Here is a 19,243-nt window from a genome sequence, read left to right as displayed (position 1 = left end):
TACCATATTTATTACTAGAAAGAAAGCTCTTCTTATTGGACATTGAAGGTATATCGAATAACGCATGTAGTATGAATCCGTCATAACTGAAACAAATCGCCGTTTCCATAGCAACGCTACCGGATGTTGGTGCGTTCATTTGTGTACGTTCAGATCTACCATTTCCTGTTGGGATATACGCCATATTATCGTGAACGACAACTTGGAATATAAGTCTGCTGCGGCGTTCCATTTTTCGAAGAGCTGCATTTGAGATATATCAGCGATGAGTGACATCGAGGTGAGCATAACGCGTTACAAATCTCGCACGACAATGTGAATCATGTCGCGCAAATTATAATACCTTATTCGACTCGGCCATTATCGATCCAACAACGCGGTTCGACACAGCCATGATTAATTTCACGCGAACACGTAATACTCAACGAGGATTTTTACCTATTAATCATAAGACATATTTCGATGATAAATACGATTTCGACGCGCTAAATTATTAACATCATATATTTCTCCGTGTAACTGTTATTTTAATAAAAAATATTTGTAAGGTTATAAATAGAGAAAACTGATTTGTGTTCAACGATTAATTCACACATGCTTCAATGTTTAGAACTATTAATCATTCTACTGTTAATAGCAGTTTTGTATAAGAAAAACCTAATTTTAATATATTGTTCGAACAAATTTTAAACTGACTACTCATAATTGTATATATTATGAAAATTAAGTGTTTACATGTGTTATGTTTTTTTGTTAAAGTATTATCTGCGGAGAAATTGTTGTGTTCTGTTATGATATCTGTTTGTGTACAAAATTGTTTGATTTTATTGACTATTTAATCTATTGTATCAGAGATCCTTTGTTATATTATTGAGAAAATTTAATCTCGTTTTTAAATGTTTAACACGTTACTATTTCTTATTTGCAAATTTATTCTAAATTTTCTCACCTTATAAAAATCTCACTTTTTGATATTTTTGTATTTTTTATGTACAAAAATGCAATATATACATATTGAATATTTATAATACCATAAAATTACAAGTAATGGCAATCAGTAGGTTAAAGAAACTTTATTAAATAGTTTCTCATATGTTTTCTCATATTCTAAATTTCTGATTTCCCATGTAGAATATGTATGTGTGCGATAATTTGTAATAACAATTGTTTGTCTTAATTTACAGAGGAGCGGTAGTCGCAGCGCAAGTCCACGAAGACCACGAACCGCGGACGGCGGCCTAAGAGATTCGCGATCGCATTCGAGATCGCGTAAATCGCGCGAGCGTAAAGATTCGCACAGAGAGGTTAAGTACTCGAGATCGCGTAGTCGTTCGGTGTCTCGTGGGCGAAAATCATATCGTGGCAGCAAGTATACGAGCGTCGGTCACCGCGGTAGTAGCCGCAGCCGTAGTCGTTCCCCATATCGTAGCGGTCGTTACTCTCGTAGTAGATCCCGTTCATACTCGCGATCCCGATATTCTCGCGACCGGCACGTGTATCGGTCTCACTCGCGCAGCCCGATGTCGTCCAGACGCCGACATGTTGGCAATCGCGACAATCCTTGCCCCTCCAGATGTCTAGGTGTGTTCGGATTGTCAATTTTTACAACGGAGCAGCAGATACATCACATATTCTCCAAATATGGTCCTGTGGAACGTGTGCAGGTTGTTATTGACGCTAAGGTGTGTGATTGTCAATATGTATTATAATTAAAATAGTGTTCAAAGCAGTCTGTTGCACCCCGCAGATATATTCAATGGGGAATAATAAAATGCCAGAGCTTTAGAACGTTCATACTTAAGATTCATGTGATGCGTTAAAGGCCTCTGGTCACAAACCATATAAATTATAATTAGTAGGGTTTAGCATACTGTGGAATTATAATGATAACACATTAATATTGCAATAATATCATGTTTGTTACAGACTGGAAGATCTCGAGGATTTTGCTTTGTGTATTTCGAATCATCGGAGGATGCCAAAGTGGCTAAAGAGCAATGTACTGGCATGGACATCGATGGAAGGCGAATAAGGGTAGATTTTTCGATTACGCAACGTGCTCACACACCCACTCCAGGAATATACATGGGAAAGCCTACGCATTTGCATGATAGAGGTTGGGACGGACCGAGACGTAGGGAGTAAGTTTAGTACTCAAACAGTAATACAAATCTACAACTTAATAAAAAAAGATAATTAATAAAAAGAATTATTTAAAATAATATAATAATATAAAAATAATTAATAATAATTAATAATTAACTTAATAAAAAAGATAATTGATACCGATTGTCACATATATTGTTCAAATGTTCCTTAACGTTCTGCTTGTGCTAGGATCAGCTATAGAGGAAGCTATCGCCGCACGCCCAGTCCGTACTACAGCCGTCGACGTTCACGCTACGATCGTTCTAGATCACGCTCTTACTCTCCACGTAAGTGTAGTCTTGATTTTAACTTGTATTGTAATATAAGCAGTTTATGAATATGTATCATTCCTTTAATATGCTAAAGTTAGCGCGGCTATATTTTGAAATGCAAATTATCTGTTGAATATTTAATATTTTAGTAATTTATGACACAATTATGTCATTCGTTTTTAGTCTACTATTTTGTCTTATTTTGCTTATATATTTTTATGTGCTAATTTTTGTCAATTTAGCAAGACAAATTTTACGTATAAAAATGGATTTTACATTTTATATTTCTGAAAAGAGACATGATTCATTATGCTTGTAACTATGCGTTACAGCTAAACATTTTATCAATTTTATATGCATTAATTGTCTACTTTTTTGAAGACGGAAATCTGAATGAATTAGAAAAAAACTTGACGCAGAATACTTTTTACATAAAATGAACAGGAAATAATTATGCTGATAATGAAATACGTATTAGTACTAACATAAAAAAAAAGGTATGTTAAAAACTCATGTTACATTCCGGATTTATATTTTCATAGACTGCTTATGTTTCTACTTGAAATTGTAACGTTAACTGGGTTGCAAAGTGTAAATACTTAAGTTAGCGAGAAATGGCAGACGGAACGTCAGAGAAATGCATCCGATAAATCATACGGTAGTAACTAAGCAGCAATCCGTAACTTGCGTAAAACAATCATGGTTTTTTTGTTGCTTAATGAATTTCAGGTCGGTATTAAGTGACACGAGTGTGATGCGAGAGGCCAGGTGTTTTGGGAGAACCATTGACTTTGACCCGAGAATATTTCTTCTAACAACGGGTCAAAAAAAGATCCATTACATTATATTACTATTCTTACCTTACCTAATTCTGCATCATATGCGATTTAATTATATACTGCATTTAAGTTGCAACATTGTATGATATTAATTCATAATTTTAACAAAATGCGGAATAGAGTGTACAGTAGAGCATACTGCTTGCACGAAACCAGTAAGGTTAGAATAGGACAAAAACCTTATTTTCATAAGTTTATATCGCTTCCTACTAGTATTATGAAGATAAGGTTTAAATTTTATGTAAAATTATCATGGCTATAATGTGAAAGCTGGAATATAATTGAGTGCTCGGTATTTTCTTGATTGCTAGCTTACAGTTGTATTCCAGCCGTTGGGCAAAATCTGAAAGATATGGATATTCTTTCTAAAAAGACGAGAAAAAATAAATGAATTAAAAAAGCAAGAAAACGAAAAAAAAAAGAAGATACCAAAAAAAAAAAAGAAAAAAAATAATAATAATGAACCTCGAGTAAAAGTAAGTTCTCTAACCTGTTTGTTTGTTTATAAGGTTTTGAATCAAGAGGTATTGGATGATTGAGGGAAGTTTGAAGTTTCACTCTCTGAAAAAATGAGTTTTGAAAAGTTGAAGACAAGATATCCGAAGACACGTTTATCTTGCTCACATTATCAAGAATCCGAAGGTTTTCTCGGTTGCTTGTGACAAAGAATATGATCTGCAATTCATTTCCGGCTGAGAAGTCTCAAGCCTAGAAGAGAACTTCAAGTAATGCAAGCCCGAAGACAGTCAGAATCGAGTTGATCGTCAGACCCCCGACCGGGACGAGTCGTTTAGTTGGGGGTGAAACAGGGCGGAACGTGTTTACGAAAATGTTCAAGAAGCATCGAAATCTTTCGTAAAATAGGGACGAGCGTAAGGTGCTCCCAAACCTTTATACCGATCATATTCTTTATCAGTTGGTTTGGTTGCCATATGCCACCATTCGCTTTAGAGAGATGCATATATATATATATTTATATATATATATAATACATATATATATACACACATATACGAAAATAAATAAAAATTCTTATACCTTTACACCATCCTCTCCCTCCACCATCCTGAGACCTCTGTTTTCTCCAACAAAACTGTTCTGTTATGATTTTATTTACCTAACAGCAATTATTCGGAACTTTCAGAATATTTCATTAATAAATGTTGTTTCTACCATGAATGCCTAATCCCCTTTTTATTACATTGCAAAGTTCTACTTTGTCACTTAAGATTTTTTTCGTACTTGCGATTAAACTAACACTGCTTTAATCTTTCAATAGCCTTTAGTCTGCGCATTATTATTATTATCCTTACAAGCATTTTAATCTTGTAGAAGTATGATATAAAAGTAAGGTATGATACATAATAGAGTTATCCGTTTATTAAGACTTGATTTGAGAAATCTAATGCCAATAAAAGTCAGCTTCCAGTAAGAAATGAACTTTTTGGATTTGTAGATCCCAGCTGCCATAGATCATTTCTGAAAACTTGAATTTGAAGAAGCAAAAAATGTCTAGTTCTTTCATTTCTATACTTGTGTAACATTTTTATAATTTCATACTTTTTTGTCCTTGCTTCTTCAGATCCGAATTTTATCATATTTTAAGTAAAATAATAACTTGCACATCACATATATATGTGGCTTTGTGAAAAAAAGCTAACATAAATCTTATCTTCGAATATGAATTATCCGTTTAAATTACATAACACACATCAAGTAGAAATCAAAATGTAAAGTATAATGTATGCTTAACAAATATCACATATAAAGAAAATATTAGCGATGGAATATATACTGTATTAATTCTATTAAAAAAAAAAAAAAATTAGCTATGACATCACTTTTATTGTAACTCTTTCATTACTTCATTGATGTATTTTAAGATATATTCAAATTTTTTGTATAATTGTATGATATGCATATGCGAATTACGTGCCGAATTTATAAAAAGTAATACATTTTTTACATTAAACACGCGATTGATTTTATCTTTATTCCAGCTTTTGTGCAAGCCTTGGAAATGTGAAAAAGATCTAGAGAAATAAAATTTAAAAATTTGAAAGAAGAAACATTTACATAAGAATCAATCAAATTTGTAAACATAAAAAGAATAGAATTTTTTAATAAAAATTGTGTAAAGCATTTATTAACCAACTATACACATCGTCCAACTTTAAATTTTAAATATACGTGTATACATGTAATTTGAAATATACATGCCAATTCCGACATCCTAACCTTGCAATCTTACATCTAATCGACAAACGTCAAAATGCACAAGTCAAAAGGGAAAGACAAAAGGAAAGAGAGATTACGGCAACCTTCGTCGTCTTTTGCCGATTATACAGAAATATCAACGGACGAGGATGTGGGCAAAGATTTCGGCACTCTTATAAACGCGCCGCTCTCGAAAGATGGACATTTCGTTTTTAAATCGGAGAAAGATGTGTGGCCCGTTGACTCGTCGCAGTACGCGCAATATTTCACTTTAAACCTAAAAATATTATCAGCCGCGATTAATTGTATTCCATTTAACGAATATATGAATATAGATCAAAGATATTTCACTGTAAGTAATCTGGATTGTCGATATTTAGTCTCGTTATCTTGATTATATTTGAACGATTAATCAAAGATTTTATTATTTATGTATGATTATTTCTAGAGTGATCAATTAATAAGTATATATAATACCACCGAGAAAGGAAAAGCTGTTTACAATGCTATTTTAAATGATTTAAATGCGTCAAGTTTATCGTCTGCTGAAGAACATTTGAAAAATGAAACAAACGAAAATACAAGGACTGATCAATCAGAAGATTTGGAGTTAACAGTGAATGCAGAATCCCAATCAAAAAATAGTACCAATAATTTAGAAGAAGACATAGATTTTTTGTTGTCCTTAAAAGAGCCGGTCCAGAATAATCCAACAACAGTTACACAATCTATTTCGATATCTCATAATATTGGTAAGAGATCTTGGATTAAGGAAGATATTCTATTTCTTATAATTTTATTATTTTGCAATTTTTATCTTGGAAATTATAAAGATAAATGAAGTGATTAAAATCAATTCTAAAATCAGTCAATTTGATATATAAGCCATTTATTTTGAAAGTGATATAAAAGCTTATGTATGTAATTATAAACGTACAAATTTGATTCAACAAATTCTTGGTTTTGTGATAAAATAAGTATAACAAATTTATGCTACAAGTTTATATATTTATACTGATAATTTATTGCAGATTCTAAAGAAAAGCCAAAAAATGTTCCAACTAAGCCAATCGATTTAGAGAAATGGTTAGATTCCATTTTAGATGATTGAGAGAATAAAAAATTTTGTGTTAAATAATTCTTTTTTTATGATTTTGAAATATGAAGACTAAACTGTTAAGATTATTTAGGAGAAGACAAATAAATATATTAAAAACGTTAAAAGTGTTTGAGTTACAAAATGTGTGAAAAATCATATTTTCATTATAAAATTATATGAATATTTATTTTATATGATATATATATTACATATACATATATAAATCAAATGCATCTTCTTGGAGAAAGGAAAACAGCTTATCCTTAGTATTTCACAGCTTGTCCAAAAATGCAATTAAAAATTAATCTTTAAACTTTTTTGTAAGAAACACATGCATATAGTCGTATACTACAAGCATAATAGCACCGCCTGGACCTAATCTCAAGACTTTTGGCACCAAACCTTTATACAGAGCTTTGAATCTAGAATGTGTGTGAAAAAGTATATATTACAATCAAAACCTGAGCAATCGTATTAAATCGTAAGTAAAACATAAATACCCTTCTCTCTTATAAACAATATGCATGGTCTTTATTGTTCCTTTATATTGTGTACCATCTTGTGATCCCTGAATACGACTTTTGGCAACGTCAAACGGTATGTTTAAACAGGAAGCAACCGTGCCTGACACAAATCCTATAGCAACCTAGAACATTTTCAATGTATATGACAAACTGAAAAAAAAAGCAATACATAACTACATATTTACTGTCATAAAAAATCAAAATTACTTTAGTTAAAAATTCCAACCAAGGTTCTTCTTTAACTGGTATATATCCTTTAACAGAATGATAAAAACCAAAATAAAATGAATTGAACACCGCGTTTCTCATTATAGTGGCTGAGAGTCCCTTGTTTAAACCATTCAAACCATACTTTGAAACGATTTCTTTTGTCACCGCAAATGTTGATGGGCTCTCTTTGATATGTTTTCGATTAGATTGCAATTTCACTTTAACCACCTCAAAAGGATTAACTAATATAGCTTCTGTAACACCGGCGAAGAAACCAGCGCATGAAAATGTCTGCAATCATGTGAACTTGGTTATTTTACAAAGAGTTAGAAAATTATATATTAATAATTATATTCCTGTAATTACCAATGGAGTGGGTGCACTACTGCCGAATAAGAAAAACTGTTTATATTGCTCAAACGTAAAAAACTAAAAAAAAAATATATATATATATATATATATATATAATTTTTTACAAATAAAAAAAATGATTCATCTATTTAAACGGTGAACACTCACTTTGACAGCGCGTTTAGGAGTCTCTACAATTATAGGAGGTAGAATTCCCTTCCAAAATGCTCTTACTCCTTCAGTTTTATACATTTTAGTCATACAATCCCGGATACCTATAATAAAATTAGTACAGTTAATGTATAATTTGGTATAAATATTAATACTTTACACAAAATACCTGTGTAATATAATGGATCTAAATTCATTGTCTTCACTTGAAGCTGAAAACGTGTTTTAACAAGGTCCATCGGATGCATTATACAAACTTCAACAAAACCAGCTGATCCTCCAGCACCAATCTGGATGACAGCCGCTTTTAAAAGATTGTCTGTAGTGTGATGTGTCATTTTTGCTCAAAAAAAGAATTGTCTAACTGATATATAAAATGTAAAAAGAATAATCAATATATATATTTTATATTATCATTTATATCACATAAGTTGCATCTGAAAGAAAATATTTCAGTTAAATTTCTTTTACTTTTAAATTAAAAGATCTTTAAAATTATTAACATCGTATAATCTTTATATACTTCTTACCAATTTGGTTTGACAGATTCCATATAATGGTATGTTATCTTCTCCAGTAAAGCATCAAAAGATACTGATATGTACACTTTCTTTGCATAAGATAAAACTTCTTCACTTTTACACTAAAATTTTATCTTGATAAAAGTTTGTGTCAGCATGGTCTATGCTGCATAAGAAATCTGGAGAATACTACGAACTAAAAATATTTTTGTTGAGTTGGGATCTATTTTTAACACAGAAAAGAATTCTAACCTTTGGTGTAATGATTAATACATAGTCTTTATTAAAGTTAATGAAGTTTACATATTAAAGTTTATTTTATTCTCAAATATAATTAGATTAATACATGAATCAATATTATAATGCTACATTATTAATTATAATAATTAATATACATGTAATTAAACTTGTTTTTATAGTTTATTGTTGTTTGGGAATGAACACAGTTTTTTTCCAATGAAGTCATTGTTATCTGTTTTTTGATACTCCATTTAAAAAATCATTATTATTCATCAATCTTAAGAAGGAGTAATGTCCTTGAGCTTTTATCTTGGATATTTTTTCAAGAAAAAAACATTGTATTTATTGTAAGCTACTTTATTTTTGTTTGTCACTTGAATATCAGAAACTTATATAATATAACAACTTAATATACCCACACTCAGGTTAAATTAACATGAATAAATATTAATTATATCAAACATGTTAAATATTAGAGTTCATATAAAATCTCATCCAATACTTGTCAATAACATTTTATCTATATACATGCAAATGAGTAGTTCTTAACAGTAGAATGTGTGTGCAAAATAGAATTCATTTAGAAAACAAAAAATTTAACAAAAAAATTTAGCTGTAATCATGATCATTTTAATATAATTTTAATTTTACTGAGCAATCAATACCTGGCTCTGGGCTTATATAGCTATTATATTTGAATGTTATAATTTTATCATTAAGAAAGCCCAAATAGACATTTCTTTTATTATTAATATTAATTTTAATTATTGTTATATGTATTTAACAAATATGTTAAATATGGTTACACAACACATACTGTTTAATCACAACACATACTGTTCAATAAATTACACTCAATCTATGTATATAATATTGTAAAGTATATTATATTTGCAAGTTCTTTACTCACAGTTAGTAATTAATTGCATTGTAGGCTCAGACAACACTTAAATGTCGAAAGTTAATATTGCGATTTTGCTAGTAATGGCTATTTACTATGAACACATTTTACATGTCTCTATTTAACTGCATTACATAATGCAGTGATTAAGCGACAATGACTTTTATATTTTTGTATAACAATCATGATAAGTGCAGATATGTAATATCGTAAAGTAAGAATTATAACTGTGTACAGACAACAAATACTAAAATGATTTCGTAGAACCAAATGACGATGACACATTAGGTTTCAGTTTTAAGCTTGTTTTTGCTGTTAATTACCTTTTTTTTTTAAGAATTACGTAAAAAAACTTCGGAACTGTAAAGCGCCTTTCATCCTTGCTGATACTCTTGCACATGTACACGTCACGTCTTTCTCCCTCTTTCTAGTCTCTCATTACACATAAATTTCTCATTAAATTATCTGTATTGATTTGCTCCATTTATATTGTTATCTGTTATATATAAATGGTATCAAGCGTCTAAAGTAATATGATTTCATAGAACTTTCATAAATGCTTATAAAAGACTGATTTACTCGTCTGTTCATTATTCTCTCTCTCTCTCTTTCTTTCTGTCTCTATCTATTCACCTTTGCACCATCGCCGAAGACGGAACATATCTACAAGCCACTAGTCTTCACATTCATGAAGAGGGCCTTGAAATGTTATCGATGTCGCCATGAGTTGCAGACACATACTAATACTAATCGACAGTCGGGCGCACGTCATCTTCACAGACATAAACGTCGGACTTGAGCGATGAGCTACGCTGTTCAATCCAATTCAGTTATTCCGTTACCGTGCAATGAGTTTTACGCAATCCCTCGTATAATCTTTTGATTTTACGTGTACTTCTCTTCTTTCAATTTTTTTTTCTACTTGCTTGTCTCGCGATTTATTAACATAACTGAATCGTTTTGTCATATTTATTGAAACATGAACGTGAGGCAACGAAAGGTATGTATAATTTTTAATGATCCTGCCAAAATTCCATTCAATTCATCGAAATTCATGCATCATTCATGAGTAAAACACACAAACATATTATTGATATCATTGTTAATTGCCATGCTTGAACACGTGCGCAACACGTTTATGATTCGTTAATAAGATCGAATTTCGAACGCACCTTTCTCTCGTCACATGTCACGTGATCGCCCTTTTGACATATGACAACATATGATTCAATATAATTGCACGCGATGCTCCGTTGCTTTTTGTACGGTTACGTTTGTCGAATGAGGAAAATTGCGACTTTTACATGACCAGCCTATCCTTCCGGCAGATCGTACGGATCGCCATAGATGCAATACACACTCGTGAGTGTAAAAATAATCACGAAAACTTTACATTGCTCGTAACCTCAATCATGTTTGTCGCGATATGACCCGGCGAGGTTAACATTGACTAAAAATATTTCGCTCTTGTGCGTCGTTTTAATTCGAATAAAATGATTTTTTTTATAAGAAAATTATAATTATAAGGCTTCAGATAGGAAGTATTCCACTTATTTGGAATTGCCTTGATTTTTTATAAAAATTGATTTGCACAACTGTTTTTTTATCATTGCAGCATCATGAAAACAATTCCATTATTTTGTATTTATTATCTTAAAAATATTGTTTATGCAATATTATAATGCTCTATATTTGTTATGCAAATATTGCTTGTCAATCTAGATATTAATATTATTTTTATATTTTGCAGCTTAGAACTGAAAATGAAGAGGAGAATGAAAATGAATATGCGTCGCGCCAAGCGAAACCCACTAATCAGCCAGGAAGAAAGTACTTTACTATTCTGCTAGTACTTGGTTCATTGTTCTTAGGTTATGTAGCTATAGCAAATGACTTGAAACCAATCAGAATAGGTAGCAAAGCCATTGACACACTAGCGTTTTCCTTTAATTTGCAAAAGCCATCCTATGTCGTCGTCATTGACGCTGGATCTACTGGCAGCCGTGTATTGGCATTTACTTTTCATGAATCCATTCTCAATGGCAATTTAATATTGGATAGTGAGTTGTACAATGAAGTCAAACCTGGATTGAGCACATTTGCGGACAATCCAAAAGATGCTGCAAAATCTCTGACCACACTTCTGAACATAGCAAAAACAGTGATTCCGGAATCAGAATGGTCTCGTACCTTGCTTACTATGAAAGCCACAGCAGGATTGAGATTATTGCCTGAACATAAAGCCAACAATATACTAGAAGAATGCAGAAAGTTGTTCCAAATGTCTGGATTCCAGATTGCAAAGAATTCTATCTCTATAATGGAAGGCACGGATGAAGGAATCTTCTCTTGGTTCACTGTCAATTTCTTATTGGACCGTCTTAATTCACTTAGTTCTCAAACCACCGTGGCTGCGTTAGACCTTGGTGGAGGTTCAACACAGGTCACGTTTCAGCCAGACAGTGTTCAAGCCAAAAAATTGGAGAAACACGTTTATTCCATCAATGTATTTAACCATAATATGAGTCTGTACACGCACAGTTACTTAGGCATGGGTTTAATGGCTGCCAGAAAAGCAATTTTAACTCACGATATGAATCTTGAAGATGTGGATCCCAAACTTCCCATAGAAATACATTCCGAATGTATCAATCCAATCATATCCACTGAATGGTCTTATGGTGGACGTGATTACATTGTAAAAGGCCCGATTAATGGCACATACAAGCTGGTGAAGACTCAAAATTTTGCTGGTGGGGATGAAAACAAGCCTATTGTACGCTTTTCAGAATGTTTAAAGATCATCGAGAAATATGTTGGCACTCTCGTTGACAAACCGATAGGCTTAAAGAATCATGAAGTATATGCATTTTCATATTATTTTGAACGCGCAACGGAGGTAAGCTTTAATAAAAAATATTAAAATTAATTGTTTATGAATATTTTGAGTATATGTAATTGTAATAAAATATTTAATCTGTTATTAATTTAAAAAAAAAATATATATATATATATATAATTAAATTTATTTAATTGCAGTTTTAAGTCATCAAATAAAATATCAACTTCTACAGATTATTATTTCTGTAATGATATAATTATGAAAAATGTAATATTTTTATTGTTAATTTTGCAGGTAGCATTAATAGATCCATTTTTGGGTGGTATCGTACAAATGAGTGCATTTTTGAAACAAGCAATGGATACTTGTGATGATCCGAATGCAGATCAACCATTTATGTGCTTAGATTTGACATTTATTTATGTTCTACTTAAAGATGGATTTGGTTTAGAACCTTCAACAACATTGCATGTAAGTAGATTTCATATGATGTTATTTTGATCATATAAAAATACGTTGGAATAAAATAAAATTATAATGTAACATAACGTAAATTCTTTAATTCTTTCAGCTTTATAAGAAGATTAATGGCCACGAATTAAGTTGGGCACTAGGGGCCGCATTCAATGTTCTTCAAAATGGACTTTGACATTATGTTTTATTATAGTACTATTATCATATGAATTTTACTATTTATCATATAAATTTTATTCTACAATTAGACGTTGAAAAGATGAAGGAATTTACAATCAAGAAGAGAAAACAGATAAAATTTAAATTTTTTAATAAAAACTTTTATATGAATACTTGAAACTTGAAAATAATCGATTTCCGCATCGTTTAACCGCACAATTGCCTAATATTATAATTGTACAACTTTAGTATCCTACGATATAAAAGAAAACAGTATTTAATGTATATTTTTTAGGTACAATTATATAGTATATTTTTATCTAAAATACCGTGTTATCTTACAAAGACATATCGCCATAAATTTGTGATATTTTATCAAAATCTTTTTAACTGTTTTATTCGGATATATTAAACAATTTATCTATTACATTTGTTTTTAATCTATTTTTAGAAAATACTATTAATGTATTTGGTATGTGAATCAATGACAAAGTTAATTCGCGCCATCCAATATTATACAAAATTCATCAAAGTGTGATAATTATAGGAAATTGTGAAACTACATGAATGTATTCTAATACGGTAGTATTGATTTCAAAATCGTTGATTAAAAATTATAGAAGAATTGAAATTGCATCTTTAACATATCTCGAGATCGATGCACAAGAACCACAATTGTCCACAGTTATCGCAAACTTAGTACAAATAGATTTACTCTCAATGCCTACTGTTAAAATATATTGATGTAAATAACGTTTGATTTTTGTATGTATCATTGTGTTGTGACATTTTATAGAATTCCTTATCATTTTGAACTATCGCGTTTACAATCTTCGTATTATAATGTGTGCAACGATGTAACGAATCATACATGTAACAAATATTGTTAAATAGTACGACATTTTACATAAAATTGGAGATTTATGAGTGTATGTAATGTGTGTATATAGTGCCTTTAAAATGCTATTTTTAAATAAAGCGAACACAAATTACGCTATGTAAATTACTTCTGCCTTAAAATATTTCCTTTTTACACTATCTATCTTTTTTATTTTATTATTTACTGTTAATTACTGTTTATAATTATTTAATTTTAAACACATTTGAATACCAATTAATTTCAAACTTAGTACTTTTTATCAACCATAGCCATAATCGACATTAATTAATGATAATTATATTCAAAGTTTAAAAATACAAAAAACTGGTTCACGCTAGGACTACTCGTTAAATTTTTATGTTATGTTAATTCTTTTTTGATGTATTTTAAAAGTGCAAAAAATTAAATTATATGTTTGCCGAATAATATATGTATATATTCTTTTGATTATTAACTTATTGAGTATTTTTCCAAGATCTTAATTGAAATTTCGAGCTATAAACAACTGAACTTGGTTTCTATACTTATTCATACAAATAGAAATGCAAAAATGATATAAGGTATGCCCATTCTTTTTATATTTACAACATTAAATATTTAACTCATTAAAATTACATAAGTTTAAATTCCTGCAAATGCTATGCGTTGCAAAATGTGACGAAGGACGATCTTACACGACGATCTCACCTGATGTCACTGCAATAACAATGCATGTATTTGAGAGCAAATTTACATCTCTAAACCCCTAAACGATAAATATCCATATTAAAATAACCATTGTAAGTTTCTCATCGGTGATACGTCTACTGCTAGGATTATCGTTGATCGTTCGCAAGAGACATACGAGAATGCGAATAAAGAGTGAGAGAAAGAAAGGCAGATTGAAGTGGGGGCCCAGTTATCAGTTATGAACATCAAGCACGTGCACCATTGTTCAGTATTGTAAACATCAATAAATCATCACTGTTCAAAATACCATACGTAACATGAACTACGCTCTCACCTATGCCCAGTACGCGATAAACATATAGAAATGCTTTATTCATAGAATGAATTCACCTTCTATTTCTTGGCAATGTACAGATAAAAAGAGGAAATCGCGTCATTTATCGTCGAATACTCGTAACAGAAGATACAAGAAACTCGTGCAGCGAAGTAAGCATTTTTTGTTCGTTTTGCTGACACGTAAAACGTGATATTGTATTTTATTGTTAGTGTAATCTGTTCTCTTTACCTTTGTGCTTCTTATTCTTTCTTACATTTTTTTCTGTAATTTTTCGTTTTTATTGTACGTTGTTTGTAAGGCTCGACTATTTACTCCTTGCATCTGAAATATGATAAAATGTGTTTTTACACTTTTTACGCTTTCCTGAAATTTTTTCTTCCATTGACGTTTAAAAACCGGTTCCACGAAATGTACAAAAAATCCATGAAATGCAAAAGAATGTAGTTGCAAAACAAGAAATATATCTGCGGCTTGGTAACAGAAGTGATTAAGTCATTTTTTTTTACTGTCGAGTTTTTCCCCAAACGTTATAAACGAAGAATATTTTCATTGTAAGAAATGCTTAAACTTGTCAGACATTCGAGACGCTAATTACCAGAACGAGAAATTTATATGTCACTCCGTCGTAAAATATAAAAATTACTACGAGACATGTTTAAGAGTGGATATAGAATTTTCTAAATTTTTAATTACTAATGCTGCTTTATTTTCTAATTTATATATCCTTTCTATGATAATATTTAATTGAGCACAACAATTGAGTTGTGTTCGCTGCTTACAAAACACAATTAACATAACTTTTTCAAAATTTATTTTATCTGTATTTTATTTAAAACATTCTTATCCATTTGTTTTAACGTATTTATTTTCACATGATTTCAACTTTGTTTCTGCATCCTTATAATTTGTATTTTAAAACTGATGAGTATTAAATTCATATTTGCGCCAGCTCTTTAAGCTACGTTTAAAATTCGCCAACTTATATGTACATTCATCCTGTATTTGTGGACTATATGTATCATCAAATGCTGCACATAAAAATCGCACACGACGTTGCACCGTGTTTAGAATCATATGAGTACGCTTTTGGCGCTAATTGCGGAATATGAATACGGACATCGGCTAATTCCTCTTTAAACTACATTATACAGTCTTTATTATACAGACAGAAAACCGAAAGTTGATCAGGGTCAACGGTGATTTCAATGGTGATTCCAATCGAATTCCATCGATCATAAAACTATCTGCGACGAAGAGCGCGAATTTATTACTCGTCCAAGGACGATCGAGGTTAGACATTTCCTGGTGAGACATTCCTCGTTGGATTCCTCCCTCGGATGGATATGCGGTATATATCAAGGAACGTTCGTAATAACTACGTTTTAGATCCTTGGGGTAAAAACGCATAGATTATGACAAAATTGTGAAAACGTGTATCGATTGCGTGAAATTGACGCATGATAAATGAACGCATCTTCGAAGTTGCTGCTGACAACCACCGCCCCTCTACTGAATGTAGCATGTAACACGCGGGCGGCTATATTTCTTCAATCGCGGAAGGTATAAAGCATTTCTCGCGCGCTCGTCTTCGTATCACCGTCAATTTTTTCGACTTCGAAGCTTCTGCAAATGACGACTCGCTTTACATCGCATTTGCATAACAGTGTGTAATGCTTTATAGGTTAACTCAGTGTTAGAAAGATCTTTTCGAAAAAAATCCAATTAAATTTAATAACATCGATTATTTTCAATCGTAAACGGTAACACGAGTTTACATTTAAAAAAGTGCGATTTAGTTTTGTTACATTCGATTGTTTTCGTGCGTCATATTTTTTTCGAGTATGTTACACATGTTTTGAGTACATTTTAGTGCCTTTGTGACTAGACTTATCAATAATATTATATTATTGATATCTTTTCAGATATTTTATACGCTGGAGCTGACTTGGCAGCAGTTGCTCTTGGAAAATCTACGTGGCAGTTCTCTTCTGAAAGTTTTAAATTCCAACTATCTTGAACCAGCTACCTCTATGGACAATTCTTCCTCTCATCAAAAGTGTACAAAACCCAAGATGGATCCTTATCATGATACATGTTACAACCAAAATAATGCTACTGCAATATGTGATATATCGTTCAATAGTGCAAGTAATTATAATATGCTGTATCATCAGTCTGGAACGTTCACAGATAAAAGTGTTAAAACTAATGTAGCAGATCCAAAACCAATTGGAAATTACATTGATAAACCAAGATACAAGGCTATAAGAAAGTGGAAACGACTCGGGAAAGGTAAGAATTATTTCTCTCAAATAAATTGTAATATTTTATATAATTGTTTGTATAATTACTTAAAGAACATAATATATATTTTTTGAACATTTTTAGAAAGATCAATCAGTAATGCAGAAGATTTATTTTTAATGAGAGTTTTATCTTTTAATATCCTGGCACAAAATCTATTGGAGGATCACTCATATCTATACATGAATCACAACAAGAAAACTTTAATGTGGAAAATTCGGAAACCTCTTGTGATACAGGAGATAATTGAGGCAGAAGCAAACGTATGTGGTATTTTATTCTTCTGTATTTAATTCTCTTAAGCTTGAGATTTCAAACGTATGTAAAGAATTATAACGACATTATTATTATATATTTTAGGTAATATGCCTTCAGGAAATGCAGGAGGATCATTTGCTAGACTTTATAATTCCATTTAAGCAACTTGGATACGATTATCTGTACAAAAAGAGAACCAATGATAAGAAAGATGGTTTGCTCTTGCTATACCGTTCTGATCAGTTCACTTTGGTGGATTACGCGAAAGTGGAGTTATATCAATCTGGTATTGAGTTATTAAGCAGAGACAATGTTGGAATAATCGCGAAATTTTCTCTTAAAGATAGTCCGGAAACGCAATTTGTAGTCGCTACTACTCACTTGTTGTATAATCCAAAACGTAACGATGTGCGATTAGCGCAGATACAGCTTTTACTAGCGGAAATAGAGCGGATTGCATTTGTCGAAAACTTGACGTAAGTGCGTTTTTGATGAAACTTGCTCATTGAAACTGATACTCTTTATGCAATTATGTCAAGTGTGTTTACAAATAATTTTTTAGAATGGACAAAGCAAAGTACTTACCAATTATACTGACAGGCGACTTCAACTTGAAGCCATTTTCAGGTGTTTATAAGTTCCTAACGGAGGGTTCCTTCGAATATCATGGCAAAGGACGAAATTTAGAGCCGTCCTCATATCGTTCACTATCCAACTCTCTAATACCATCGAGATTATGCGTCACCGATAATTGTCAGCACTTTAATATTTTAACTCAGAGGCTGCAAAGAGAAGGCACTGGCAAAGTCATGGTACGTTCTTACTAATTGCAATTATAAAAATTTGAAAGTTTACAATTTTCAACAAAATTTTATGTATATTTTATTCTCTTTTCAGTCTATTTACTTTCTTTTTGCGTTTATTCTTAATAGCATATTTTGTAAATTATAAGTTACTTTTTAACTTGTTTCAGTTGGAAAACAGTGAATTCCCCCCTCAGAAAGACGAAAAGATGTCCACATCTTGTAATACAAAAGTGTTGCAACAGAACAACGTCAATGCTGACACTGATCGTGCGCAGACCATCGAGATTATACAAGGTCATTCTGCGAAATTTGCATCCGGCACTCTAACGCATCCTTTTAACATGCGTAGCGTTTATACTCATACGAGTGCTCACGGTGAGGAAGCGACGACACACCAAGAAGAATGGGTTACGGTGGATTATATATTCTATAGCAATATCCAACCTATAGAAAAATACACTTTGCTTACAGTAAGCCAATGCAAAACGTTACGAAGATTACCAAATTTTGTAGTAGGAAGTGATCATTTGAGCATAGGTGCCACCTTCCAGTTACCGAAAAAAAAATCTCTACTTTAATAATTTCTTATGTACCATTTTTCTGAGATGGTCATAATAAAATTAAATCTTTTATAGTTGAGTTATTGAATAGTTTATCAGTTATTTAGGTTTGTATTTCTAATTCAAAAACGTTTTAAAAGATATTTTTTTAAATAGAAAAAAATATCATATATTCACGTTTTATTGACAATATGATATCTTGATGCTTGAAAAGAGAAATCAAATTCATTGAATGTACTTTATTTTTAATTTTTAAAGTGTTTAAAAAACAAAAATGTAAAAAAAAGAAATAAAATTTTTTATTTTTTTCTGCCTTGAATTCTTTTGGTCACGAATAATTGGTAAAGTGACAAATAAATATCTTTAATTTTTTGATAACTAAAGGACAATTATTTTATTACCCGACCAGGAGCTGTGTGCCAGCTGTATATGATTAATATTGCGGGCTGTAGAAACTTTCA

At 31.3% G+C, this 19,243-nt stretch overlaps 5 protein-coding genes and 1 long non-coding RNA gene across 19 annotated transcripts; 4 read left to right on the top strand and 2 right to left on the bottom strand.

Annotated features, from left to right (window-relative positions):
* Positions 1–118: 118 nt before the first annotated feature.
* Positions 119–4,695, top strand: LOC105671962 (transformer-2 protein homolog beta). 2 transcript variants are annotated; one of them, XM_012366549.2, is made up of 5 exons: positions 119–280; positions 1,185–1,682; positions 1,927–2,141; positions 2,338–2,435; positions 3,769–4,695. In XM_012366549.2, the coding sequence occupies exons 1-5, from the start codon at positions 266–268 to the stop codon at positions 3,792–3,794; spliced, it is 852 nt and encodes a 283-aa protein (XP_012221972.1). In that variant the 5' UTR covers positions 119–265; the 3' UTR covers positions 3,795–4,695. The 2 variants fall into 2 exon arrangements, with proteins under 2 accessions (XP_012221972.1, XP_012221977.1); XM_012366554.2 differs by lacking the exon at positions 3,769–4,695 and adding an exon at positions 3,150–3,369.
* LOC136999956 (uncharacterized) lies at positions 1,944–2,423 on the bottom strand. Its single transcript, XR_010890270.1, has 2 exons — positions 2,287–2,423; positions 1,944–2,178 (listed from the first exon to the last, which is right to left on the bottom strand). It is a non-coding gene; the product is annotated as an uncharacterized lncRNA (long non-coding RNA).
* A 772-nt stretch (positions 4,696–5,467) lies between the features above and the next one.
* On the top strand, positions 5,468–6,700 carry Aven (Apoptosis and caspase activation inhibitor). The gene is made up of 3 exons (XM_012366562.2): positions 5,468–5,828; positions 5,925–6,228; positions 6,508–6,700. Exons 1-3 carry the CDS (start codon positions 5,532–5,534, stop codon positions 6,585–6,587), a joined length of 681 nt encoding a protein of 226 aa, XP_012221985.1. The 5' UTR covers positions 5,468–5,531; the 3' UTR covers positions 6,588–6,700.
* A 33-nt stretch (positions 6,701–6,733) lies between these two features.
* Positions 6,734–10,792, bottom strand: LOC105671930 (mitochondrial 2-oxodicarboxylate carrier). Of its 7 annotated transcripts, none has more exons than XM_012366527.2 (8): positions 10,666–10,792; positions 8,362–8,548; positions 8,001–8,268; positions 7,829–7,935; positions 7,676–7,738; positions 7,307–7,600; positions 7,076–7,221; positions 6,734–6,997 (listed from the first exon to the last, which is right to left on the bottom strand). In XM_012366527.2, exons 3-8 carry the CDS (start codon positions 8,167–8,169, stop codon positions 6,877–6,879), a joined length of 900 nt encoding a protein of 299 aa, XP_012221950.1. In that variant the 5' UTR covers positions 8,170–8,268; positions 8,362–8,548; positions 10,666–10,792; the 3' UTR covers positions 6,734–6,876. The 7 variants fall into 7 exon arrangements, with proteins under 7 accessions (XP_012221950.1, XP_067211304.1, XP_067211303.1 ...); XM_067355203.1 differs by lacking the exon at positions 10,666–10,792 and adding an exon at positions 10,127–10,263 and having other exon boundaries at positions 8,362–9,989; XM_067355202.1 differs by lacking the exon at positions 10,666–10,792 and adding an exon at positions 10,073–10,215 and having other exon boundaries at positions 8,362–9,989.
* On the top strand, positions 10,351–13,960 carry NTPase (ectonucleoside triphosphate diphosphohydrolase NTPase). Of its 2 annotated transcripts, none has more exons than XM_012366457.2 (4): positions 10,351–10,493; positions 11,244–12,392; positions 12,630–12,806; positions 12,907–13,960. In XM_012366457.2, the coding sequence occupies exons 1-4, from the start codon at positions 10,473–10,475 to the stop codon at positions 12,982–12,984; spliced, it is 1,425 nt and encodes a 474-aa protein (XP_012221880.2). In that variant the 5' UTR covers positions 10,351–10,472; the 3' UTR covers positions 12,985–13,960. The 2 variants fall into 2 exon arrangements, with proteins under 2 accessions (XP_012221880.2, XP_012221887.2); XM_012366464.2 differs by lacking the exon at positions 10,351–10,493 and adding an exon at positions 10,713–10,855.
* An 830-nt stretch (positions 13,961–14,790) lies between these two features.
* angel (protein) lies at positions 14,791–19,091 on the top strand. Of its 6 annotated transcripts, none has more exons than XM_012366632.2 (6): positions 14,791–15,003; positions 16,777–17,146; positions 17,243–17,421; positions 17,519–17,892; positions 17,979–18,228; positions 18,390–19,091. In XM_012366632.2, exons 2-6 carry the CDS (start codon positions 16,885–16,887, stop codon positions 18,798–18,800), a joined length of 1,476 nt encoding a protein of 491 aa, XP_012222055.1. In that variant the 5' UTR covers positions 14,791–15,003; positions 16,777–16,884; the 3' UTR covers positions 18,801–19,091. The 6 variants fall into 6 exon arrangements, with proteins under 6 accessions (XP_012222055.1, XP_012221997.1, XP_012222044.1 ...); XM_012366574.2 differs by lacking the exon at positions 14,791–15,003 and adding an exon at positions 15,784–16,414; XM_012366621.2 differs by lacking the exon at positions 14,791–15,003 and adding an exon at positions 15,787–16,144.
* Positions 19,092–19,243: the final 152 nt, after the last annotated feature.

This window comes from Linepithema humile, chromosome 5, assembly GCF_040581485.1.
Source record: "Linepithema humile isolate Giens D197 chromosome 5, Lhum_UNIL_v1.0, whole genome shotgun sequence".
NCBI classification, from domain to species: Eukaryota; Metazoa; Arthropoda; class Insecta; order Hymenoptera; family Formicidae; genus Linepithema; species Linepithema humile.
The sequence above is the reverse complement of the archived record's forward strand: the minus strand, read 5'-3'. Positions and strand labels throughout refer to the sequence as shown.

Bases quoted from the DNA above. Each gene is read 5' to 3' on its own strand.
- LOC105671962 (XM_012366549.2), top strand. The intron at 1,683-1,926 runs GTGTGTGATTGT...TGTTTGTTACAG, and splicing joins AGGTTGTTATTGACGCTAAG to ACTGGAAGATCTCGAGGATT. The intron at 2,436-3,768 runs GTAAGTGTAGTC...TTTGTTTATAAG, and splicing joins ATCACGCTCTTACTCTCCAC to GTTTTGAATCAAGAGGTATT.
- Aven (XM_012366562.2), top strand. From the start codon at position 5,532: ATGCACAAGTCAAAAGGGAAAGACAAAAGGAAAGAGAGATTACGGCAA. The intron at 5,829-5,924 runs GTAAGTAATCTG...GATTATTTCTAG, and splicing joins TAGATCAAAGATATTTCACT to AGTGATCAATTAATAAGTAT. The intron at 6,229-6,507 runs GTAAGAGATCTT...AATTTATTGCAG, and splicing joins TTCGATATCTCATAATATTG to ATTCTAAAGAAAAGCCAAAA.
- LOC105671930 (XM_012366527.2), bottom strand. From the start codon at position 8,169: ATGACACATCACACTACAGACAATCTTTTAAAAGCGGCTGTCATCCAG. The intron at 7,936-8,000 runs GTATTTTGTGTA...ATTTTATTATAG, and splicing joins AGATCCATTATATTACACAG to GTATCCGGGATTGTATGACT. The intron at 7,222-7,306 runs GTAATTTTGATT...AAAATGTTCTAG, and splicing joins GGTTGGAATTTTTAACTAAA to GTTGCTATAGGATTTGTGTC.
- NTPase (XM_012366457.2), top strand. From the start codon at position 10,473: ATGAACGTGAGGCAACGAAAG. The intron at 10,494-11,243 runs GTATGTATAATT...TATATTTTGCAG, and splicing joins TGAACGTGAGGCAACGAAAG to CTTAGAACTGAAAATGAAGA. The intron at 12,807-12,906 runs GTAAGTAGATTT...TAATTCTTTCAG, and splicing joins AACCTTCAACAACATTGCAT to CTTTATAAGAAGATTAATGG.
- angel (XM_012366574.2), top strand. From the start codon at position 16,319: ATGAACGCATCTTCGAAGTTGCTGCTGACAACCACCGCCCCTCTACTG. The intron at 17,422-17,518 runs GTATGTGGTATT...TATATATTTTAG, and splicing joins TAATTGAGGCAGAAGCAAAC to GTAATATGCCTTCAGGAAAT. The intron at 18,229-18,389 runs GTACGTTCTTAC...AACTTGTTTCAG, and splicing joins AAGGCACTGGCAAAGTCATG to TTGGAAAACAGTGAATTCCC.